Source organism: Gasterosteus aculeatus, chromosome 12, assembly GCF_964276395.1.
Source record: "Gasterosteus aculeatus chromosome 12, fGasAcu3.hap1.1, whole genome shotgun sequence".
Classification (NCBI taxonomy): Eukaryota; Metazoa; Chordata; class Actinopteri; order Perciformes; family Gasterosteidae; genus Gasterosteus; species Gasterosteus aculeatus.
In genome coordinates this window covers 16,654,379-16,679,951 of record NC_135700.1, presented here as the reverse complement: position 1 = coordinate 16,679,951, position 25,573 = coordinate 16,654,379, and the positions used below count along the sequence as shown (strand labels likewise).

The window sequence follows — 25,573 nt, the reverse complement described above, 5'->3', positions numbered from 1 at the left end:
CTCTTTTTCCAAGTAAAGACTTTTGAGGAGGATGAGTTGCATCAATAGGAAAGACGCTATGTGGACACCTGCTCTAACAGTCTACTGTTTGTCAGTTATATCACCAAAGCTTGATTACAGTATGAGAAAGTCACCTTAATAATTAATATATGTGCCTAGGTAAAGCCAGGCTGAATAAGTTAAGTTCTGAGTTTATATTAGAATATTTCTATCTCGACAGATATTCAGTGTGTCAACCTGTAAGGCAATAACCTGCATCAGCTAATTCTATGACCAGACCTAAGAAGTTTAGTCCTATCACCTTTTACTTAACATCCTTTTAACCGCCCCAAAAGTAGTTTTTGATGAACTGTTTCGCTTACTGTAATTTTATTTACATGAACATGGAGAGGTATGTATAAAAATCTATGCTCATAGACACTTACCGCTGCTCGCTTCACTGTAGTATTGGCTGATGTAGTTGTTCATGTCATCACGCACAACTGGATCTGAGATAATAATGAATACACATATTAACCATTCAAGTGAATAACAACACCCAGACATGTTGCTATAGTGACCAAATTTTGTTAAACGTAATCCATATGAGGGGAGCATTTACTCTTTCATTCTACTACATGTTTTATAACATATGCATGTTATCACTGTAACTCTTTTTTTTCACTGTCATCTCAGTTTAAATAAAAATGCCTGGTTTTTAACATTTTGGATCGTAGATAAATACAAAAAGAAAGAAAGAAATTAAATACTACTCAAATATTATATTCAACAATAGTACAGAAATGGATCCGAGTGAAAAGGACCAATACTGTTGAATTATGTTGAAACATAGCGTGACTGACTGCTACTTCTCTCTGTGGTAGAACATGCAATTGGATTGCACGCCTTTTTGTCAGGTCTGTTTCTGTGTTAACCGCACAAAGTAGTGCAAATGGAAAATATCTCCTGTGTTTACAACATAATATTGACAGAGATGTCTTATGCCCCGGGCCACAGGTACTTCATTGTCAAGCGGTCAGGATCAAGCACTGCTACGCAGTGCATTAGCTGCACCCTAGTGCACCAGAAATAAACTGGGACAGGGTGGGCTTGGTTTTTTCAGGGATAAGAGGAGTGAGTGAAAATAAAAGAGAGCGGGAGAGAGAGAGAGAGAGAGTGTGAGAGAGAGAGAGAGAGTGGGAGCTCTTTGTTCAGGCGCAGACCCCTCCAGTCTAGCAGACCTCTGCGTGCGCAGTGAATGGCTGTGATCCGCTATGCTTCCTCCGTGCGCTTGATTGGTCTTGAGCTCACTGTCCGCTGGCTGAGTGCGAACCCAGAGTACCCTGAGTGCTAGCCCCTGTCCCCCGGGACACGCTGCAGACTCTGATGGGTAATTTCATTTATTTTTCAGTCTAAAATATTAATCCTTGAGCCACCCCTGGAGAGAAGGCATTGCACTCACTAAAACAAGACTGAGACAATCACTTCACAATTAATAACACATGAGTCTTAAGATTAAAAAATGGGCTGTCCAGCACACGTAAAAAGGCTTTGCCCTTCTTTCTGTGACTGTCAAGATACTGGGCTGTCACCTTTTTGTGGAGAAAAGAGAGGTGACATGCCAAGGTCCTTTTAGTTCAAATCTGAACTATAAATTGGACGGGTGAGGTATCAGTTCTACATCGCGGATGAAGAATTGTTACCATTGTAACTGATGATGCAGATGAAGTGAAAAGGCATCAGGGGTGTAAATGGGCACTGCGGTAGGACAGGGTCCAGCGGTGCTGGGATGGGGGTTGGTAGAGAAAGCTATTCCCAATACAAGAGGCCCTTTTTACAGCAGCCATTTTGACTTGCCAGTGGTCCATTAAGGTGGGCCAAGGCCCTGGTAGCCACACACTAAATAGAATACCACCATATTCAATTTCACCAATTACACCTGTTTATCCTGCTAGGACGATGGCTGCTGTGAGAAGGAACTATATGGCAATGTTGGGATGAATACTTTCGTTATCCAGGACATTTTACCCTTGTCTGCCGTTGTCAGGCTGACATTTTTATGTTTATTGGGTGGATTGTCATCAAATTTGGTAAAGACTTCCATGTCCCTCTTAGGGGGAGTTCCAATAACTTTGGCCGATCTTCTGACTCTTCATCCAGTGACGTTCACCATTTATGTTCATCATCGAACAAAGATAATTAACATGGTCAACACTAGACGCGCTCGAGATCTGCACGTCAGCATTATCATGAGAATGTTGCCATTCAGATCAAAGCAGTAGTCAATACCTTGGATACAATCTATCTAGGTGTTGGAGAAAAAACGCAGCTGGTTGATTAACACTGATTGTCATGTTTTTGAAAATTGGTACTTCATGGGGAAACCCTCAATCCCCTGTAACTTTCATTCTTAAGACGACCACGAGCGCACAATATTGAGCAATACGTATAAACGCTGACCTGACATGACCTGAGCCCTGTGGCCAAAGTGCCCATCCCAGGGACCATGTTTCCGTAAAAAAAACCACTTGTTTCTGAGAGCCAGATTTCCCACAATGCCCTTGGGGTAATATTGTGGCCGCCGTGGAGCCTCTCCTGGTGCCCTATTGTGGTTTGCAGGTGAAGGGGAACAGATGTTGACAGGAGCCCACTCTCCCGAACAAGTCACAATGCACAGAGCACTCTGTACCTGAAATAGTGGTCTGGGATGGCCGGGTCGGCCTCGCCACAAAGTGGGTGGTGAGAGAGACAGTTGGGGCACGACAGAAGCCCCGTGCAAGCTGACGTAGTGTCGGAGAACATGCTTGTTTTCTCCAGGATTCACCAGATCCTAAAAGCTTTTTTGCCCTCATATTGATCCCGCAGCGCCTGCGGGCAGAAGGGTGTTGTGGGCGAGCACGGAGGGCTAAGAGCCCGGCCTGGAAGATGCTCCAGGGCGACTGCTCCAGATTAACTCTACACTGCTTTGGCATCCAGTTCACCTGATGTTACACTGTTAGAGACTTTTTGTTCCACATAATTATGTACATACTTTATGCTGCATTTCTCTTCTGGTTTTGTCATGTTGCTTTTTCAAGCACACAGTACAACTGGCATGGTTTGTATTCAAATAAGCAATATTTTAATGCCACTGGGCTTTTGTCTTAGACTCATTACATACATACTCATTACAGTTTGTGAATTATTGTGTTTCTAAACCAACCATTACCCTCAATGCACCGGAAGGGATTATAGATTACAATATTTATAATTCAACTGGATAATATGTTCTTTTTCATCTTTCTTTTCTGCATTTTTTATGATTTACAAAACCATTATCACTTTACATTTGGCATTTATAGCAACCCTGTCCTTAAAAACCACACTGTACCTGCAGTGACATGAGGCTCCCTGGGGTTCCTCTGGCCGCCCTCATCGTCAGATTCTCCGGGAGTCAAGCCTTCCACAACCTGAAAGCTCCTGCCCTGTTTGCCCCATACATGATGAATCTGCATGGCTGCTTCGCGTTCTGCCGCAAGGTCCAGGTCCTGCTGGGCCAGATGGGCCCTCAGCTGTCTGATCTCAAACTGGAGACGGTTGGTGTGTGCATGTAGGAAGAGAGGGAACGCCGCCGATTAGAGAATAAACAAATGGAATGTAGAAAAGATGAGGGATGAGGACATAAATGGAACAGATTATGTGGAGGGGAATACACAAAACACAAAAGAGAGAGAACAGGGGACAATAGAGTGACAAAGTACCAGTAGGATTGGACCTGTGACACGCATAGACAAAGCTTGTCTGTTCTGAAAGGTTTAAAGGTTGTTAATGGTTAGCGATTCTCTTCATTAATCCAATGCGTTGTCTAATCATGTGTATTCGTTATGCAGTGAAGTGAAATGTTTTCTTGATAATGAGTATCAAGAAAGCATTTCAGCAGCAGATTTTGTGAAAAAGAAGGCGATACAAAATAACACATTAAGGCAACAACATTTTCCAATCATACATGCAGAGGGTGTTTATTAGTTAAACAAATCACTGTACCATACGATAAATCATATATATTCATTGATTAACACATTGGATAAGGTATCCCCTACAATGTATATCAAAAACATAGAATAGAAAACTACTGTCTATGTACGCGAGGAGCAATTTTCTAAAAATTAGCTTTTAAAGGATCTGATGATGACCTTTTGAATGTTTAATTAATGCATTATACATAGATGGTGAATTGCAAGTTGAGCCTAGGATCATCGGTGTGCGTGCTCTGAGGAATCCAAATACGATGGCTGGAAAGAGTGGACCTGTTTGTAAGGTACTGCTGCCCTCCTCTGGTGGTGTCTGAGCTAACAGTGTAGAAAGAGCTCATGAGGCCTTAAACATTTAATATAAATGTACTATAGAGCAGAAATTGATTGACTGATGTGCAATTGAATTAAGTTAAACACTTTTGCTATTTGCATATACATTCTAACTAACTTATAAAAGGTTATATAAGTCATCAACATGCCGTGCAAAATGTTAAAGAATAGTGTGCCACGAGATCGTAAGATAGGTCATCAAAATCTAGTATGTCATGAAAATTAAATAGTATCTGATAAACTTCTGGTCGACCCTCACCTATGTCTTTTATGGTTGTTAAGTTCTGACTGATTTATGTATTTCACACCTTGTTTCTAATTTAACAGTCATTCCTAATCTTATTTGCTTTGTTTAGCCTCTGTGATGCACGTCTTATAAGTAGACAATGTATAAAAGTTCACTTAAGCTCACTTATTTCATTAATTTTGTGCGTGCATTGTAAAGCCTCAATATTGTATAACTTTTTTCTATCTTAATAGGTTTATTTTATGCCTTTTAGCATCAATGTGCACTGTCCTGTATCAAATAAACCAACAATAATAATAATTATATAACTTTAAAAAGTCTCCAAAAATAAAAATATCATAGTATGTCATAAAGAAATGTCCTGATGTTGCATGTAGTGCTTTAGCCGGTAGTGCCCATACATTTGGATTTGTACTTTTTTGTGTTCGATGTTGAAGCATGTGTGGTCTTTCATAGAGATACACTGATCAACATCAGAGAAGACAGTGGATTGGATTTAGTCCGGCAGGATTATGACGATCACGGCGTCTTCAGACCAACCATATACCAAATGCCACCGAAAGGGAGGTCTGGCACCCCGGGAGCAGAGCCGAGATGGAACCTGAGCTAGCGCAGTCTTCTCCTGTCTCGTGTCCGGTTGGGGGACGATAAAACGGGTGGAGGAGGACTTCAGGCTCATACAGCAACGGGCTGTCGGTCATTGTTCTGCCCATATCTTCAGACCTGACTCCATTGTGGCATCGCATATCAAGCCGCCGAGCATGACGGACGGACTGCAGGACAGAGCGCGTGGCCCCGGCGCGCAGACCGTTTACAGCAAAGATGCCCGGTGCAAAAAATGTCATTAAAAAAACTAAAATGTGGTTTGTCAAAAAAGAATAGAATCTGTCTTAGCTTAGTAGGCCATGAGATGCTTTTAGCTTCACGATGCAAACACAGCTATTTTCAAAGATATTGCTGAATGTATTGCATCTTTCTCACAGGGAACCATTTCAAGGTATGGGTGTGTGTTGTCAATAAGGACTCCATATATACTCCTTTGAGTGGATGTGATCAGTGATTTCTAGCTGTAAGGAAAAGACTTGTTTTGGTACTCACCGCCTGTTCCTGGCAGATCTGAGTGAGACGCTCCAGCTGCTCTTCTCTCACAGCCTTGGTCTTCTCACATTGCTGGATCTCCAATTCCATCTCAACTTTGACTTGGAGCACATAAGCTACCATGGAAGAGGGAGAGAGAGAGAGAGAGAGAGAGAGAGAGAGAGAGAGAGAGAGAGAGAGAGAGAGACTTTTAAAAGAAAAACAATATATACTTTTTAGATCACAACATGATTAAATGGTCTGAAACAGAGTGACAGGTGGGATCTGAGCTTAGCTAAGACTGCTAGAGGTGTTTATGGTAAAATACATCAAGCACATCATGGTCCACGGTCAGCATTAGCCAACCACGCGTCCTTTGCTCCATATATGTCTGTCGTCACATATGCAAACCTCATAATTACCAGTCCAGTAACTCGAAACCTGTACTGAAGGAATTTTGTAAGTTTCTAAAAATGTTCCTCACACATGTGGTTCCAGGTTGACTAGATGGTGTAACATGGCGTCAGTATATTTCCAGCTCGTTCCAACCTTAATCTCGTACGTAAGACTTTACTGAGGCAAATATATGGCCCTCCTCCACTCGCCCCTCTTACCTGGAGTCAAGTGTTCTACTGACTGATTATCGGCATTATAAAAGAGCTTTGTCTTGGAAATATTTATCCTCACTTGGAGGCTTTGGTGAGTTAACCGTTTAAAGACATCATTGTTAGTAGCAAAATTGTTATTTCTGTTGTATTTGAATGTATTGTAAGATAAAAAGGGAGACATTAAAAAATGTCAATGTTTATTTTTGTACGTGTCTGCTTTGTAGACCTTACAAAGTCTGCTGCATTTCACTCCTCTGTATTCCCACTGCGATCGGAGTGACACAAACATTGCCACTTCATATGTCAAGCTAATCTTGCAAGAGACTCAATCCCTCTCCCGTAATAACCGAGCCGGCCCTTCAGCTGTACATTTATTGGTTCGAGTGTGACTTTTATGCTCCGAGGAGAGTTGCGGCTGCCTAACAAGAAAACTCAATCACTCACAAATATCAAACCCAACAGGTCGAGGTGTGAGGCGGGAAAATCAGCGGTGTGTTCCCTGGAAACCAACACCACAGCTGCATGTTAAGAAGCAGGCTGAATGTGCTTCACCACAGTAAATCAATGACGTTGAAAGCTGTATTGTATTGATAACCGAAATGATTAATTGTCTCATTGAGATGTGTTAGTTCAATATAATTGATCCATTAAAACAACGTACTTAATGTGTGAGTCATATTCCAGACTAATGATATTCTGAACTCAACCAAGACAGAAATGGCTACTTGAGACCGTATCATATATACAAATAAATAAAACAAGCCACATTAGTACGTTGATACTGTTTCTGATTGATTGTTCTAAGCCAACCAGCTGCTGGCTGCAGCAGCAACTGTCCTCCAGAGAGAAAATGAGCATATTTCTTAAACCGGCAGACTGTTGCTCTCAGAGGGTGTATTGAGGAAAACACGTCTATTGTTTCACTGGACCTGAACAAATCGCACACTGTGTGTGCAGTGGATCCTGTATGCAGTCACAGGCCCATGGTCAGTGTGACCCTTGGACAGATATCGAATCGATATGCATTAGAAGAAGGAAGAACCACCACTATATTCATTATAGCCTCTCTGAATCTACTTAACAACCCCCTTACAATCAATATGAGTGAGAGTAGCAGGGTGGCAGATATTCACTATGGGGGGATGATCAATAGCTGTATTGCTTTAAATAGTAAATAATGTGTATAATCATGGAAAGAATGGGGTCATTTAGGTCTTTTGTGGTATTTGGATATTTATGCACAACTACTGAGTTGCTGCACAAAACGATTCTGACATTCAGGCCAATTAACAACACATTTGAATGCACACAAGGTCTCTGTCTGCCTCACCGTCAATGATCCTCTTGACTCTCCAGATGCGCAGAGTGATGATGAGGCTGATGGCATCCCAGGGGCTGCTGGGCCCGTTGGCCACCGTGGAGGCCACCATGGGGGCCAGGGACAGCACAATGACAGCTCCATCAAACACCTGAGAGGTCACACACACAAAAGCATGTCGACACTTAAACAACGCGCAAATGTCAGCGTAAAGTGCATTTCCCCAAAATGCTGAACAATATCTATGTAGGAACAAGTGGAAAAAATACAAATAGTATTGAACACTGACAGAAATGGAAACCTGGTCATCAAGGCTTGTTAGCAAACACACAACGACAGCACTGACCTCGACTTTGTTCTCTATGTAGTCCCAGATCCCGAGCACGACAATTCTGAAGACAGTCTAAGACAGAGAGAGATAAATAAAAGCATTAAAATAGAGAGGTGAGGGATAGGGGATACATAAAAAAAGCTCTCGAGATATTATTAGTCTTCAGAGTTGTCATCACATCCAAATGTACTTTTTGTTCAAATACAATAGTAACTATGCTACAACCCTGTATGTGAAATGAAACAACCTTAAAGTGGCCCAGCATGTGTATACGTTCACATGTGCAGAGCAATGTAACTGACTGAATCACACAGACATCTCAAATAACAAAGAAAACAGTCCTTTTTAAACCGCTTGTATCCAAGTATTTAATAAAGCTATTATGCAAAGCACATCTATCACCTGTCAAATTTCCCATTGTGCTTTGTTGAGCATGTTATTGATTTATATTCCAATTAGTATTTGGTGTCATTTACGACCGGTCCTGCTAATCCATCATCCGCAGCGTATGTTGCACAACAGCGGTGGTGTCAAACGAGAAGTCCAGGGACTCCACCCACATGTGTGAATCCTGTTTTCTGATTGGTGCAGAGGCCGGTGATAAGCTATCTAACACCGTTCCTAAATGACTTCTCTTATGTCAGTGGGCAAGGTGGTTGGGACGGATCGTATCTCTGCAACCCCGTCCCTACCGCAATAATTAAAGCTCAGCTTTAATTATTGCTCCAAATGGCTCAATGGTAATTAATGTTTGGTTTAGGGCGTCGGGGCTGAAGCTGTCAGGGTAATTAGTTTGCACTGGAGTGGAGGCTTGTGGGCCAAATGATTCCCTCTCCATTTTGTTTTTTCACAATTCTAGAGTAATTTTAAAACACTGTCTTATCAAACAATGGTAAAATTGTAGAAAGACTAATTCCAATTATGGTTTAAAAAACAAACCAGCCATCCAGCCTCAAGGCAGCATTTCTGAAGCTAAAGCTGAATCCGAAGAAGACGACGTACTGGACGAAGGGCAGCCACGTATTCTAGTACCCTGGTTATAATAATAATTTAAAAAGAAATGCGACGTGTAAAACATTAATTTGGTGACACATGCCATTATCCAAGAGATGGAGGTTGCAAACTCACAGGCTAACGTGATAATAATGGGTAACTGTACGATTTGTATCAGCGCTTTTCTGGACAATGGATTGAGTTACCTCTGAAAAGAAGAGTGACAAGATGATAAGGCTGATCCAGTGGATTATGCTGGCAAATTGGAAAGCATTGGAAACTGTTGAAAGAAGAAACATGAAAAGACGTTAAGCGGCGGAGTTTCTAAAGTGACAGTACGAGGAAGCAATGTGTTTCTACAAAATCATTTTAATATAATCGTTATTAAAATTATTTTGGATCTCTTTGCTCATATCTTAGAAAGACGTGACTTGCCATTGAATGGAAATATCATTTTGTAATATTTATTTTCCACAAAGAAAAAAAAGGATGATCTCTTCTGCTTTTTTCCCCTTTTAAAAAGTCAAGGAGCTCTTTTTGAAAACTAGAAATGCTTCTCTTCTCTTTCCATTCATCAGCATTTCTTTTTTAATTTTCCAGAGCTCATCTATAAAACCACAATGCCGACCGGTATCTACAAACGTCCCACGCCTCTAATCTCTTCGTGCCCCCCCCACCCGCCCTATTGCCCAGTCCCATGTTTGTCTTGCAGGTACTGGCAGCAGACAAAGCACCAGATTACAGCAGCTCTGAAGTGATGCAGTCCTGCAGCTCCTGCAGCTCCTGCAGCTCCCGCAGCGAGCCTCAGGTATACCCGGAGCTGGATGCTGGCCAGCGATCGCTGGGGACGAGTGCCTACGGCTGTCGACGAGGGACTCGGTTCATTATCACCTTTCTCCATCACTCTGCGTCACAACCATTTACCATCCAGCACCAACAGATCAGGCTCCACTGTGACCAGCAGGACTGCTCACACGGACGTGATGGAAAAGAGGCCATGAATGCGTAACGAGTACTTTTTATGAATTAGTTACGTAGTTGTGTCGATGATTTCTACAACACTTACAAGTAAGTCTCCGTACTTGAATCGTTTTAAATTGTTCCGTAAATGTACTGTGGTGAAAAACAGTATGAGAAACAAAATCTGAAGTCTACCTTGTGTAAGTTATTTAAGTACTCTGTGTTAAACTCCACATTGTGTTACTTTCACAGTGTTTAGGGTCCCTTATGCATAATACAAATCCTACTAACAAATCATTGACATCAAAAGTGTGACAAGAAGTTATAGACTGTGCTGGTGTACTGCTACAACAAATAAGAATGAACCATTACACAAAGATTTCTTCAAATAAATACTAATCTAATGACCCCGTTGGCGGGTAGTTTACAATAAAGGAAAAGCACCAGTAGAGTTGATCAAGTTTTAGTTAAACAATGAAACTAAAGCATCTCTATGCACGCCGTGCATGTTGTATTGCCTCCCAGGTGTTTTATATATATATATATATATTTTTTTTTTATCTATGTCGCTGGAGGAGAAGATGCATACTCAGCAAATATTGATCAAATAGGAGGTACAAATAAGTAGCCGGGATCACTCTTTACATTGTAGGAGTTTGGTGTCTATCAGCAGCTCCAAAGACAGAAAAAGCACCACCAGGATGACACAGGCCACCAGGATGCAGTTGAAGCCAGCACTGAGCAGACACACTTGCCACAGGGCCACCCGGCGACCGCAGCACGGCTTCAGCCAGTTGGACCTGAAGAAAGTCAACAGAAAAGAAATAGGGCAGGTTTTTAGACATGAAATCAGTATGGCTCACCCATTGCATTTCTATACCTCATAATAGTCAAATTAATAAATATGCACTCAGTCATAAATGTAAGCCAGGCTCAAACCGCTGATTAATACATCATCTTTCATGTTGCCTTTAGACCAGTACCAGTGTGACCAAAGAGAATAAAGTGAGTGACCCCATGATAATTAATTCCACCTCGTTTAGAATGACATCGGATGGATCTGTGCTTGCATCGATTCCAATGTCTGAGTGCAATGCTGAACAGTATCTCAAAGGTTTCTTCTTGATATGTGAACTCCCCGGCATGGCCAACAGAGGGTGGTAGCTTACGCTTGCAAAACGCAATGTCTGTTTAATCCAAGTAGAGTCTGGCGCTGATGGCCAGGGCAAAAGGGAAAGGAAGCGTGGTCAGAGACGGCATTGACAGGGAGAGGGACAGTGGAGCTCTGTGAACTGGTGACTGAACCGGCAGCCGAAGGAGCGACTGGAATATTGATGTTCTCCTTTTCACATGGCAATGAAGGGAGTCAGTGTAGAGCCGCTGAGAGGAAAGGATTTCACGCTCAGCAAAATCAGTGGCCCGTTGATTTGAATTTTAACCTCAACGCGCATCTACATATCAATGTGAGAATTTTAATTGAATTGTATCTAACAACCACATTAGCTACCAAAATCCCCTGACTGCCTTTAACGTGCTGAATAGAAAAAGAGCAGGTTTACATTTTTAAGACGTGAAAAAAACACAATAGTGCAGTTTTCCAGGTATTGTAAGAATCCAACATTTAGGCCGATAAGGTGTCTGGCAAGATGACTGAAGCGCTGTTTGGAGATAGTGGCTAGTCATACAGACCAGCAGGAGATGAGAGAAACTGTGCCTCTCCCCGGCTCCCCAGCTGGTGTGGAAAGTTGGCTCTGCCGGGAAACTTTCCCTTCTCCCCTTGCACTGGCATTGAGGAGACAGACGTTGGCACAGCGTTTCTCTCCTCTGAACACGTCTTCATTTCTTGGCGTGGTGCTAATATGAGCTGTTATAGTGGAAAATGTCTTCATTTTTTATTTTTTTCCACTGTGACAAAACGGACCACGCTGCACTTACGGAAGAATCTGGGTGACGTATCTGTAAAAATGCCAGTTATAGTCCATTAAACCACATTCTTACTTTAACTCTTGGATGACGACGTGTTCTACTTTTGAAATATTTCTTTATACGCGTATGTCATTAACTCTATAATTCAACAGATGTATTCAAAATACAAGTTCTGATTTACCTTAACATTTGCTTCATAGCAAGAACATTGATTTGTTGATTAAGTGTCTCCTCTTTTTTCAGTGGGAGACGACACACACGTATTTCTTTAGACAACATGTGTGTGGATCTTTGGTCATTTGATCAAGGTTCCAGCTCCACAACAGATCAACGGTCAAACTTTAAGCTCTAACCTTTATTTGTTCATCTGACCATAATGACAAACATGAAGGAATAAACTGCAGGATATCAAACATAATGATCGTCTCCTAGAGAAGCAAATTGATGCACTAATTCGTAAAAATGTATGAAGCTTCTGTTGAGTTGATCATTGCATCCGTTTTTCAGAGGAAAGTATTTATTTGTCTGGCGGACATTGTGAGCGGAGCCACAAGCTCGTAAACAATGCACAGCTAATCTAATGAAGGCGTAATCATGCTGATAGCAATCATCTTCTTGGCTTTGGGTGGAGTAGCACTAATGTGCCACTTCCAGATGGTGCCGAATCTGCTCCACAAGAATCTTGGCGAGACTCTACGGATGCCAGGTATCATGCCAGCATACATGCTAGCATATATATATATATATATATATATATATATATATATATATATGGACATGTATTACTATGCACGTTTCTATGGTTTATTAATAACTGAGCAGAGAAAAACAACAACATCTAAACTCTGGATAAGGTCGGAGATGAAGGTCAGAGGGTCTTTCATTGTATCTTGCAATGACATATGAGCAAGGACCAAATGATCAAACAATTACAATCAATTTAAGTAAAAAGGAACTACCCAGTGCCAGGTCTCAGATTAGATAGTCCATCAAAGTGAATCTTATATCATATGATTTCACGCTTAATTTAACTGCTGCGTGGAAGCAAAAAATAATAAAAAATGACCTGAACAATTAATGAAGTGGGAGTAGTAGAGAGGAGTGTTAAAAGTGAATTACGCTTCTCACAAACTTTGTAAGCGGACATTCTCCTCAGGCTTTAACTCTGTCCCTCTGAGGCTCTGGTAATCATGTCACAGTAAGCCAAGCTTACAGGCCGCTGTCTGTAGCAACGTATTCAGCATAAAGAGATTAAAACAATAGCATTTTGTTCTGCATGTTGTAGCGAGCTTGTAGTTTGAAAGTCAATGCATCTCAACAGCGTTAAAGGGGGCCTCGCTTGTTCTCAACGAATCGGAAGGCAGCCTCTTGTCTGGGACCAAATCTATCACCGAAGGCAAAAGCTGTGTGTTACATCTGTCCTGCGTTGATAACAGATCTTCTTATAGGCTTCCGCTCTCACTCACAAAATCACATACACCGACACGCACGGGGAGAGAGACGAATAAGTGATGCGGGTTCACGGGAAGTGCAAAGACTCCGCTTTGATACGTAATACAAAGAGGCTAAATTCAGTAAATGTTTGTGTCCTTACTTCATGTCATGCCAAAACTAGCCCAGCCCAGAGGGGACGCAGTCAGACGCTGCTGGGGACACATGCGGTATATTAATGAGTCTGTTTAAAGCAACAGAACAGAAGAAAATGTCGTTTCTCTGACCCGCTCAGCCCTGACGCCCTGACAGAAGCACCTGGCTGGAGTCACCATGGACCAGCGCGGTGGACAAGGTCACACTCTGGCTTCAAGGATTCTCACATTGACGTGTTTAACTACCCTGATTGACTGCTTTACCAAAAAGGAAATCTTCCTATTGTTATTTCACGCATTTGCAAGACCTTTTTGTAAATTTACATTATTGGTCTCTCTCTCACTCGGCGTTTCTGTCGATGTCTCCTTTGGTTTCTCTCCTTCTCTACATGTGGAGCTGGCTGATATAGCCGTCCCTGTTTCCCAATGCCAGTGAGATTGAGTGGCGCTGGAGAGAGAAAATGAGTGGGTGGGGGGGGGGGGGGGGGATTAAATCAGGAAAAAGTAATCAATCCCAGCGTGTTGATTGAGATACCAAAACACTGGGACAATCAGTCTCACGGCACCTGATGGTCTCATTGGATGAAGTTTGATAGAGGGGGTTATATGGCTCAGTCCGATAGACAGTAATAAATAACGGGGCCTTTCATTCAAGTAGTGTAAGTTAAACTTATAAATGTTACTATTTCTAGTGCTCACACTATTTCTCTTTTTTTTCAGACTAACTAGAGGAAAATTGAAGAAATGCCAAATTTATATATATTCATTTATTTACTTATTTATTGGTAGCGTTAAGAGAAGGCAGAGGAACCTGATTTTTCTCCATATTATTTGTCTCATCAACTGTCAGGATCATGTATTTTTAACATTTACTAATAGTCAAACTGCTGCTTGAAAGCTGCATTGGCAGGTTTTTTTTCACCACTAAACTGAGACAGTGACTCAAAGGCAAAAGCTTACTCCACTTCACACACTCCAATCACAAAATACAAACCAGAACCTCCAACCACCACATCTCCCACAGTGGGTTTCAATGCACCAGGACCAGTTTGTCGATATAAATGTAATTTTTCTTTAAAACCAAACTACATGCTTTCAAGAAGCACTTCCGTATTCATGGCATGTGTGTTAAAAAGGAAACCAGTCGAGTGATAAAGGAAAGAAGACTTTCCTCTTCCTGCTGGAAAGTGTCCTATCAAGCAAAATCACAATGTGTTAATTCAGCCCCACCTGACAGACTCCAGACACGTAGCATCCTATCTCCCCTGCAGACTCCCAACTTCAACAACCAACGCAAACACACACACACACACACACACAAACACAAACTCATATATGCATTATGCTAAAGCAAGCACGGAAAAAGGGGACTACCAAGTAAGCATAAAAAACATGCTGAGTTTCCCTGATGCTGTCAGATTGCAGGTAATTAATTTTACATTTGAGAGATTCCCTATTACCAATCCCTGTGCATCATTGATCACAGCACAATCAGCATTGGGGAGGCAGCCCCAACTCTCCTGCAGCACTTTCAGTGGAAACACAACCAAAGGGATAAATGACTGATTGTGGAGTTAAAATACACAGTAAATCTCTGACTTCTGCTCGAAGAGGCAGGATCCTTTTTTTGGTTTTTTATTCCCCTCTGGCAATAACTAACAAGGAATACGACGCGTGAATTATTGTTTCATAGCATTAACACTTTTACATCGGTATTGTCAGGCAGGAATATTTGTGTTTATGTGTGACAGTAACATACCAGCTTCTTAGTTTTTTGATATTAAGTCGGTGCGCAATGACCGGAAAGACCACCAAAACGACTGAGTGCACACGAGGAACACACTGAACAAGGGCAACTGGTTTCCAGCTTTTCCTCACAGTCCAATGGGAATGCTTGGGAAAGACGCATTAGTACGTTGCAAAAGGACAAGAAGGTGTATTCTGTACTCCGTGCTTGTATGCCATACGTGTGAGTTTACATGTGTCCGGCCAGCCGGAGTGGACCTTCATCGGTACACAAGATCTCTGCTGAGGTGGCAGTTGATCTGAAGGAGAAGGTATTGTGGAGGTCATTGAAGATGCAGCTCACAAAATAGCACTGTATTTGGACTCCATAGATTTAATTAGGCCATGTGATAATAAGGTGTACACAGTGTCTGTGGATTAGTATATGGTATCATTATTACTATAGATAGTGCATTACTATTATTGTCCCAATACATTAGTGCAGTGAAGTCGTATCTGCATGCTCCATTAGATCCCCATCAAACCATCCTATTGTTCAGGGTGATCATGGGTTTTACAATTAATGGTGTTCTTACCTATGTAAATTATTTTTTTAGTAAAGAGGTGAAGAACAACAATTCTACCTGCGCTGAGGCGATCCGGCTCCACTAATGGATTTTTGATCCTTCTCTGTTATGAGCAGGAGAAGTAATGTCACACTGCGAATAGCAGCCACCAGTCTGCACGTGTGATTTGAAGGTGGGGGTTAACTGACTTGATCCTTGCATGCGTTCCTTTAGGACCACTACCATATTATGAATATGGCAGATAGCACAGCCTGTGGACAGCAAAGGACGGATCGGAGTCTCGAATTGAATCCGCAAAAATGAAAAAAGGGAGCAAATATAACTTTTAAGGATCCCTGACCACATATTCCCCATTAAGAATCACAATTCAAATAATAAGGAAAGTTTATATTTCAATTAATGAAGACCAATCTTGTCAAGTGTATTTTAAGCAAGCTATTTATAGCTAGTACAACACATAGATGCCATCATCCTTATTTACATAATTTATGAGTGTATAATGATCGGCAGTAAACCTTTACGTCATACTGTGATAGTTAACCTTAAATTGTTTAATTAATCTGCGTAGGATCAGGGATTAAGAGTGGAACGTTACACCAAGATAGTGAGACGTGAAACACTCTACAGTGGCACAGTTTAAGACAAAATGAAAAAAACAGGAATAGCAAGAATTGTAATTTCCTAATCTGAACACATGTGGCTTTAAAATACTTTGATGAAAGTATTTCATCATTTGAGATTCTCTGACGTAAAAGGTTTATCCTCAAGACAGACATGAAAAACATCTGACAAAGGATGGACTTGTACGCTTCGTTGGCCAAAAGCCATCCCTGTGGCAGCGGAATTAAGAAGGCTGGGAGATAACAGGGAGGCCGGTCATTCCCAGGTCGCAGTCTCAGACGACTTCCTCTGCTCTCTAATTAAATCAGGCCAAATTGGCTCCACTAGGTGAGAGCCGTCGGAGAATGCATAATTTCAAAAGGCAAGACTTCTCCACTTGACTTTTTTGCCCTCTTCTAACAAAGTTGCAGTATGTAAAGTAAAGATGCAGCAAATAGACACACTGGTAAAATGTTAAAACTAAACATCCCTTTAATAATGTGGCAGAATACAGGAGGTCACAGAGCTACCACCGCCTCAGAATTCCCAAAAGATAGCTGTGATTATATATGGAAAGAATGAAGTTTATTTTCCTTCCTTGACTATTTTTCTTAAACTTCGCAAATGGGCCGGTAATTATTTCCAAAATGGAACATTTTGACTCCTGGCCTAAAGCTTGTGGGAGGCAGAGGGCACGCGCACTTGTTTTTTCCTCTTTCCCCCCGTTGCACACTACCGATTTAGATGAACCATCTGGTGTTGGTACCTGACCCCGGACTCCTTGCACATTTGGAGCAGCCGAATGAGCAACATATGCTTCTGTCTCTGTGTCTGGCAGCCACACAGCCATCACTGGGATGAGAGGTGACATCATTCCACTGCTCAGGTCTGCAGTAGTAGCAGTAGCAGTAGCATTGGGGAAGGGTCGGGTGGTGTAATGAGCCGGTTAGGCATTCCTGAATCTTAACATATTCCTACACTGCAGGCTTTCATCCAGGCGTTATCGGACAATAACGTGCCCGGGCACTTCTCATTATCACATTGCATCATACTCGTCACTGACCTTTTCTATAGCTTTTACCACAGGCGACAGCGGCAGCATATTCAGCCACTGAGCAGGTGTTGCAGCAGCTTTTGGAGTGTCAGATGCTATGCTGAAAAGTAGTATTTTACATACTGCGGGCTTTAGATTGGAGTTGGTTTCAGGGCTACATTTGATTATATGTCCCTTTAAACAGACTTGCAGTTTAGAAAAGTTCTGTAAAGTACCTACATGGCTGAGGACGTTATTGCCTTAAGGGTTAATTTAGACCATCACTTTCATGTCAGCATGTATATGCCAGATATAGATGTCGGATACTATAAACTAGCTATTTTTGACTGAATCATTGTTTGTGTGTGACTATTTAATCACCAGTTCAATCCATCAACGCAAGTCGCAGATGAGGTCACGGTCCTTCAAATCTCCCTCGCTGACTTTCTCTGTCCGTCACAGAGCTCCAGCAACCTACACAGAGACGAGCTGAAACGCACCAACAAAAAAAAAAAACCTTCACCCGAAAAAGAAAAAAAAAAGTCAGCAAACAAACAAAAGCAGCTTGATGACTAGGAGGAGAGTGGGCAGCCATGAAAGTGCTGAACACAAGCCCACGCCACCTTGGTCCTCCCAGCATTTTTCCTAGACAGGAAGATGGATGGGCCCAACTCTATTAATAACCACACTCCACTTACCATGACGCCAAAACTGCTAACACTGCAACTGCCCCCTGATGCTAGCTAGAAAAACCACCTCCAACAATGCCGCCCACATCTCTCCGGCTGAGAACACTGTTGTTAGGTAACAACACAGTAAACGGGTGCAGGAAATCTCCAGCCCGTCCACCTGTCCCCCCCCCCCCCCCCCCCTCGCCACAGAACTGTGAACCCAGCGGCTCCTGAAAGGGGCCCCCGGTAGGTCAGTGTGACGTGCTGACAGGTGTGCACAGTATGATTTATAGAGGATATGCACCGATTTTCTTGGCGTTCGGTTGAGTTACAGCGCAGATTGGTTTTCAGCATGGGAAGGCCTACTTTGTGTGAAAAACGAGGGCAGAGAGCGATGAAAAAAGGTCGAGACGGTAAGCGCGAAAAGAAGAGAGTGAACTGAAGAAAGAGGAGGAGAAGCAAGAGAAAAAATCACAGGGACTAAAGAACTATGTAGAAAGATGGTGAAATAGAGAAAAAGAAAAGCCTATCAAAATGTGCAGAAGCATCACTGAAGGTACACTACTGTTCATAATGAGATGTGACAGCGCAGCATAAACTGGAATATGAAGTCAACCATGATTACAGAGGATTATATTAACAACCACTATATAGTACAGTGTGAAACGTTCTCCCACACTGTATAAATACTCAATGTATTTCTGTTCACGCATGCACAATTATGCATGCGCGTCTTTGTGTTTGTGTGTGTGTGTGTGTGTGTGTGTGTGTGTGTCTGTGTGCGAGTGACTGCTTCGCCGGCAATTTGATGTGAGGGCAGCGCAGTATACGAGAGATAGCGGTAAGGTCAGCTCCACCTTCCCAATGCTACAGGCTATGATATGCAAACATGGCTGACAGTAGGTGCTTCATCACACAGTGGCAGCTTGACACAGGAGCCTTTCCTCTTGATTAATCCCCTCCGCTTGCTTGCTGGTATTAAACACTCTGCAGCCATACAGTATAGGTAAGCCACGGTAACACAAAGCTGTGTTCCATCAGCATCTAATCGGTGAACTTGTGAGGAAGAATACGGCCTGCAAGTGCACTTTTTTTCCTTCATTTCTTTCTGGAATGAGTAGATGAGAAACGTTTGGCATTCCCAAACCGCCAGTAGGAATAACTCCCACCCCATACCCCGATGAGCCGTCACCATGTTGATGAAACACCTCTACTGAGGTTGTGACAATTTCACTTTCGAGAGTGGACGCTCTCTTCTTGCAAAACATCCCTCCGAGAACATTTCCCGTGCACAGCTTTCGTCGTGGTGCTCCTTCACCATCTCGGGAAGCCAATGAGCCTGCTAATGCAGGCCGGGGAGTGGAGGGGTTGGGGTGTGGTGGTGGTGGATGGGTGGTGGGGCAATACACCTTCCCAGGTAGAATCAGTGGAGCAGCTAACTGTTCCTCTCCCACATACTTTTTCATTTTGCTGTCTGTGGAAGCTGTCCTGCATTCTCTCAACTTCACTTCTACATCATTCTACACATCCACAAAGATGGTTCATTTGCTCTGCCCCCTTTTGCCTAAACGTAAGATCAGCAATTGTTTTCGGCTATTTAACTCCAGATTTTCCTATCTTAAGTACTTTATTACGCGGCAACATAGTCCACTCACAGGTCGCTGATGTCAAAGCGCTGACGTGAGGAAGCTGACTACTACTGCAGGAGGCCGTCTCTTAAACACGATGAGGGTGCACGAAGGGGGGGGGGGGGTGAATGTCATCTAATGAGGCTAATGGCCGCTGTCTGTTTGAGAGGTGGATCGATATGGTAATGAGGAGACGGAGGCACAGGTGTAATCACCGAAAGCCCAGCGGTGCTGAAATCCACAAAATGAAATCCCCTGTCCTGGGAGGGGGGGGGGGGGGGGGCAGGCTGACTGAGGCATTCGGGGAGACGCTCCTTCGCTGCATCTTACTGATTCTAATGACGTGGCCTTCAAGTCAGAGGACGCAACTTTTATTCACACATTATTCTCTTTCAGGGCTGATTCACACTATTTCAATGTTGACCGAAACACCTGATGGGACACAAGGCCCCAAAATAGCAAAGGTTTGTGATATTTCACCTTTATTATCACAAAGCAAGAGGTATAGCTGATGGTGATTAATGTAAGATATTAGTATAGCATTTATGGAATAGTGGAGACAGACACATTACTAGAGCGCATGCATGGTGGATTTAAATGGAATTTCATTAAAGCTAAATGAAAGAATGATGACTTTTACAACTCCCTCTGGCAGACTTTTTACAGGCAGACATTTTGCACTAATGGCTTGAATATGAAATAGTGATCTCAACGCACTAAGCACAGTTTGAGTAAATTGGGCTCACTGGTAAAATAACCTTCACCGCGGTATTGATAGAGCTTCTTACAGCAACGGTGTTTCAGCCCCTAGACCAGAACTTAGGTCTCTTTCCCCTCCGAACCCAAGCTCATTTCAACATATTGGCAGTTCCTTTTTTGTGATTACTCAACAACAGCAGGCCCGTGACCCAGTTAGAGTCTAAACAACCTTACAGGTATTTCACAGGTCGACCCCAATAGGAAACACAGCATGTCTAAGCTTGAACTAAATGTTATCCACAACAACACAAGACATACACACATCGATCCATTACGCACAGGGATGGAATTATTCGCCATCACTGACCCTAACATGAAACAGACACCCACTAGGGTTGCTAGTGCAGCGGGAGTGTCCCACTGTTGATGATGCGTCTGTGAAATCCATCTGTTTGTGGGCCATGACTGGCTAACCGAAGGGAACCAATGGAGTGAGACCTGATTTGGTGTCAAACGGAGCACTTGGATGGGGGGGCCTGTGTACGTATTTGGCGGGAGCGCGTTGGATCCCGGGCTACAGCTTATGGTGTTTATGTGCATCCCGGTGAGAGCTGGTGCTGAGCGCCAGGTTTGAGTCGCTGGACAGAATGGACGGACTGGACAGCAAGCAGGTTTTGCACGGTGACGAAAAGAAACCTGTTAATATGGTGACTAATCAAAAGGACAGCTGTGATGTGACCTCATACCCATATGCCATAACAGCGTTTCACACAATCCTGTTAAAGCGGAAAAAGCAGAACCACGATCAGCATGTCGGACGTTTAAAGTGCCTTTGTAATGGTGTCATAACCTTAAAAACCATTATACTTTTTTACATCATTTTACATTTTACATCTGTATGATTTATCAACTGTATATTGCTTTCCTTCTTAAAATCTTGAAGTTGAAAGGACCTAATTGAGTCCCAAATGCCTAGTGCAGTGAAAGATGAAAGCGGACAAACATAATTCGCAACGGGAAAAATAAAAGTATGGACACTAAAAATAAAAGGTGATAATATAAATCCTATACACTTGCAGTGTTAGCAGTTTTGGCGTCATTGCAGTTATTAATAGAGTTGGGCCCATCCATCTTCCTGTCTATGAAAAATGACTGCTTAAATTAAATTTACCAGACTCTTGGCAAGTTACCACAATATCTACGTAAAAGAAACTTCTAGTAAAAGAAACCCACAGATCGCAGGAGAAATGAGATTTGGTCTGATTCCCATTCCCATTTCTTGATTTGTTCCAGGATTCAACTAACTTTGTCACAGGAAATCAAATAATGTTATAGCTCAATATAATTTACACATTATTGTAGTAGAATATATTTTAGAACGTCCAAAACATAGATGAAGAGTAATATGTTTGGTTGAGTCTTTTCAAACAAGGGAGGAATCTGTTGGCTCAACACTGGCTGTGTGCGAGTTTGTGCGACGTCCAACCAACAGTCACCCACAGAAGGGAAAAATACCTCCGCTGACGCCTCCCTGTTGCCAAATCATTGTCACTGTGAATTCACAGACAAAGCTGTTTGAAACCAATAAATGATCACACGTCTGTCACTCACACTTGCCACAGAGGCCAATTAAAACAAAAACAAAAAAAAGAAAGTCACACTAAGTAGGGTCTTTGCAACAACCACCAACGTATTATGTTATTGAATTAACACAATTGTAAAACACATTCCACTGAAATGTGAGAGGTCCTTGTGCATGTCGTCTTAACCCCAAAAACATAATGTAGTTGGCTGCAGCAGAAAATGGGTTCAGTCAGGGACAGACACAAAGGGGCACACGTGCATGCTTGCATAATCCTACTGGCTGAGATATTAAAAGATATCAAATGCATCCATTCCATAGAACAAATGCTCACCATGCAACATTTGGCTGTTTCATCACTCACCCTTCCCTGTTTTCATCTTCATCTGCGTTGGAGAGGAGCTGCGAGCCGGCCAGCGAGAGGTCAAGAGCTGCGAGGGGCAGATCTCTGTAGCCAAAACTCACCAGCTGGACCGGAGGAGCCAAGTACTGGTTCTCATCCTCCACTGGCTGGGAGATGATCTCTAAGTCCGACAGACCGGCCACGTCACTAGATGCACGCCAACACAGGCAACAGACGGACACAACACACAGAAAAACACACGCAAACACGCAAGAACAAAGAGGAGACAAAACAGAGAACGGAATTATTAAAAATGATGAATTACAAATAAAAAGCATTGCTAAAATGAGGGTGGAACTACTACACCTCGCCAGCAAAATACATTTAAAATGTTTGATTGGGGTCATTCCCTGGTGAAAAAGTATTTTTATGTGAATAGTTTTAAATATCAAAACCACACCAGGATGACTTTCATCAATTGTCATAGAAGTAGCAGATGTATCCAAGATAACAGAGCGAAAGGGTCTTGTTGAAGACGCATATATGACCCCAAAAGCACTGCAGATAAGAAAAAAGACTAATTATTCAGCCCAACAACTTCACTAAGAACCCACTGTTGTTCACACGGACGGCCTCGGGGAGCAAATGCACAGTCGAGAAGGGTCACACACAAACACCCGCTCGGCATCAGGGCGCTACTAAGAATCCGCACACTCCCCCTCTGCTGAGGACCAGAGGAGTTGCTCAAAGACAGAGAGGACTGGAGGACGCGTGTTTTGCAGTAGTATTCTGGACATTTTCACCATCGTTATCCAACAGCGAACCAGCCGAGTTAACAAACAGCTGCACTGATGCAAGAGGAGGAGGGACAGGAGACAAATTCAAAGGTCAACTAATGAGAGACAGATAGGACCTGATATGAGATGGATTAATAGTATACAATGAAGACCTTGTCGTAATAATTAAAGGTCAGTGTAGCAGAAAGCGCCAAAGGTTTATCTTTTTTACACTGTAGACTGATGCCGCTGCCAGATTTAATACAGTCTTATTTCTCAAAAATAATAATAATAAATTTGGCACCAGTATGATCCAATGTTTGTAATGTGAAATCAACAATTATAAATTGTACAGTGTTTTTCTTTAAGATATGCTGCTTATCAAGTAAGTTAATTAAGTTTCTTAGTTTTGGCAGCTCTTCCTCAGCTACAGTAATGTTAGCAAGCACGCTAGTATTAGCATGCAATTAAGTAGAGTCATTTCATTACAACAGCAAAAACAAATTCCACATTATTGAAATTAAATGAGATTTTCTGTAAAATGAAAAAAATGACATCAACAAATACACAACATTTACATTCATCAAAGGTTATATAGTTCTAATGTTCATGTAAATCACAGTTGATACAGAAATGCATCACATGTTTGACCCAACTGAAATTATAATATACTACACCTGTGGGATTTGGGGGAATACGTGGAATAGATACTGAAATATAGACACAGAAACAAACCAGCATGATATTTTAGGCATATGACATTCTAATTTAGTTTGTATCTGAGCAGTTTCTCTCAATGCAAATTCCCTGTTTGTCAATATTTTCAATTGATTAGATCTTAGTGAATGTAACACACATTGAGGTCCTTGAAAACTTTGAGAGGAGAATTTTCTACGAGAAACTTGCACTTCCTCGGCGCAGTAAGTGCCGGGTTGGATGAGATCTAATAAGTATGCCAACATTCCTTTTGTTCGTGGCAGCAAACACACACCTTACACACTTACCCACTGCTTGTGGGCCAGCGGCGTGCGTGTGCCCACAATCCCCGGTTGTGTAAAAGCTGGGCCATCTAGAGTGTGGAGGTGGAAACAAATGCTGAGTGCAGCTGCAGACTGACTGTGTGTGTGTGTGTGTGTGTGTGTGTGTGTGTGTGTGTGTGTGTGTGTGTGTGTGTGCCCTGTGGTGTGTATTTTTAGACCGGAGCAGATGCTGGTGTATCATGTCTGCCGTGACGTCATGGCCTCTCTCTTTGTCAGCTGAGTGGATCCCCACTCTGCTCTAAACGTCAAAATAAGTCAAGAACAGGGAAAATGGGGAGGGGAAGCCAGCGCAGGAGTGAATGAGAGAAGGGATGGATATCAAGGGTTACACAAGAAGGAGTGCAATAAAGTAAAAGGAAGCAGAGAAGATAGGGGACCGGAGACCAGAAGGAGGCGAAAGGGAAAGACACAAGAGGCAAAGAGGAGGTTCAGGAGGAGCTCTGGTGAGGGGAAGAGGAGGCCATACATAAAAGGATGAACAAAAACAAATGTAAGTGAAACAGGAAGTGGAATTGTAGGAGTGATAAGAAGATTAGAAAAGAACAAACAAGGTAGTAAAGGAGAGGAAATGGTTGCTCCATATATTCACAAATACTAATTGTATGTTAAACACACACACACACACACACACGTACACACACACACACACACACGCACAGAACAGAACCATCAAAATATACAGTGATAATATTAACTCTTGAGGACCTTTGATACAATCTGGAGTGACCTGAGCTGTCAAAGGGCATCCTAATATCTGCGAGTGTGTGTGTGTGTGTGTGTGTGTGTGTGTGGGGGGGGCAGGACTACCTGTTATGGGAATCGTAATGACATCAACAAAGCCGAGGCTAATCTGATCCAAACTCTGTGGCCTCGACACTCAGATGTAACCAGCCAAACACACATTTTCAATGGAAGTGCATACAACATACTAAATGCCTTTCCTCAACATTCTCCAAAGGCACCAGGAGTCAAAAATACAAAACGTAAAAAACATCAGTAACGATTTAAAAAGATGGTGTTTTTGAGCAACAGCAAGATTCAAGATTTGTGTCTACAGCAGGAACTGCAAGAGAGTTTAAATGATGTCACTAAAGTCATTGTCCTTTCAGACTCATCATCGCTGCTTGAGGCTAAATCTGCTGCTACTAGCGATACACACCCACATTTGACTCTAGGTGGTAGCATTGTGGGTAATGTAGGCAAAAAAAGGTATAAAAACAATCCCACTGCCTTGTGAACAAGTAGACAGCTTGTGATGTGAAAACCAGCGCAGCATGACTGCAAGAAAAAAGAAGAAAAAAAGGCACCAGCTGTAGTTGTGTTCAAACTGAACACGTCAACCAAATGAATGAGTCACGGCGATCGTAAGCAGGTGCATGTTCCAGGTGAGTAAGCATGCGCTGCCAAAAACCTTTGGCTGCAGTCTCCGTCCCACGGACAAACTAAGGGCCGTCTCGTCTATCGGTGAAGAGAAAAGTAGTGGTCGGCTTCACCACCAGTAAACTACAGCTGAATAAGAGA

The 25,573-nt window shown here is 42.5% G+C and overlaps 1 protein-coding gene across 1 annotated transcript in view; it reads right to left on the bottom strand.

Moving 5' to 3' along the window:
- LOC120809945 (transmembrane protein 266) overlaps positions 1 to 25,573 on the bottom strand; it is a 34,162-nt gene that overhangs the window by 1,661 nt on the left and 6,928 nt on the right. The window contains exons 3-10 of the mRNA XM_040164099.2: positions 22,258 to 22,443; positions 10,502 to 10,656; positions 9,103 to 9,176; positions 7,919 to 7,975; positions 7,585 to 7,723; positions 5,668 to 5,783; positions 3,350 to 3,545; positions 426 to 488 (exon numbers count right to left, since the gene is read on the bottom strand). Of these exons, the coding sequence (XP_040020033.1) occupies positions 426 to 488; positions 3,350 to 3,545; positions 5,668 to 5,783; positions 7,585 to 7,723; positions 7,919 to 7,975; positions 9,103 to 9,176; positions 10,502 to 10,656; positions 22,258 to 22,443 (986 nt within the window). The remainder of the gene's footprint in view (positions 1 to 425; positions 489 to 3,349; positions 3,546 to 5,667; positions 5,784 to 7,584; positions 7,724 to 7,918; positions 7,976 to 9,102; positions 9,177 to 10,501; positions 10,657 to 22,257; positions 22,444 to 25,573) is intronic.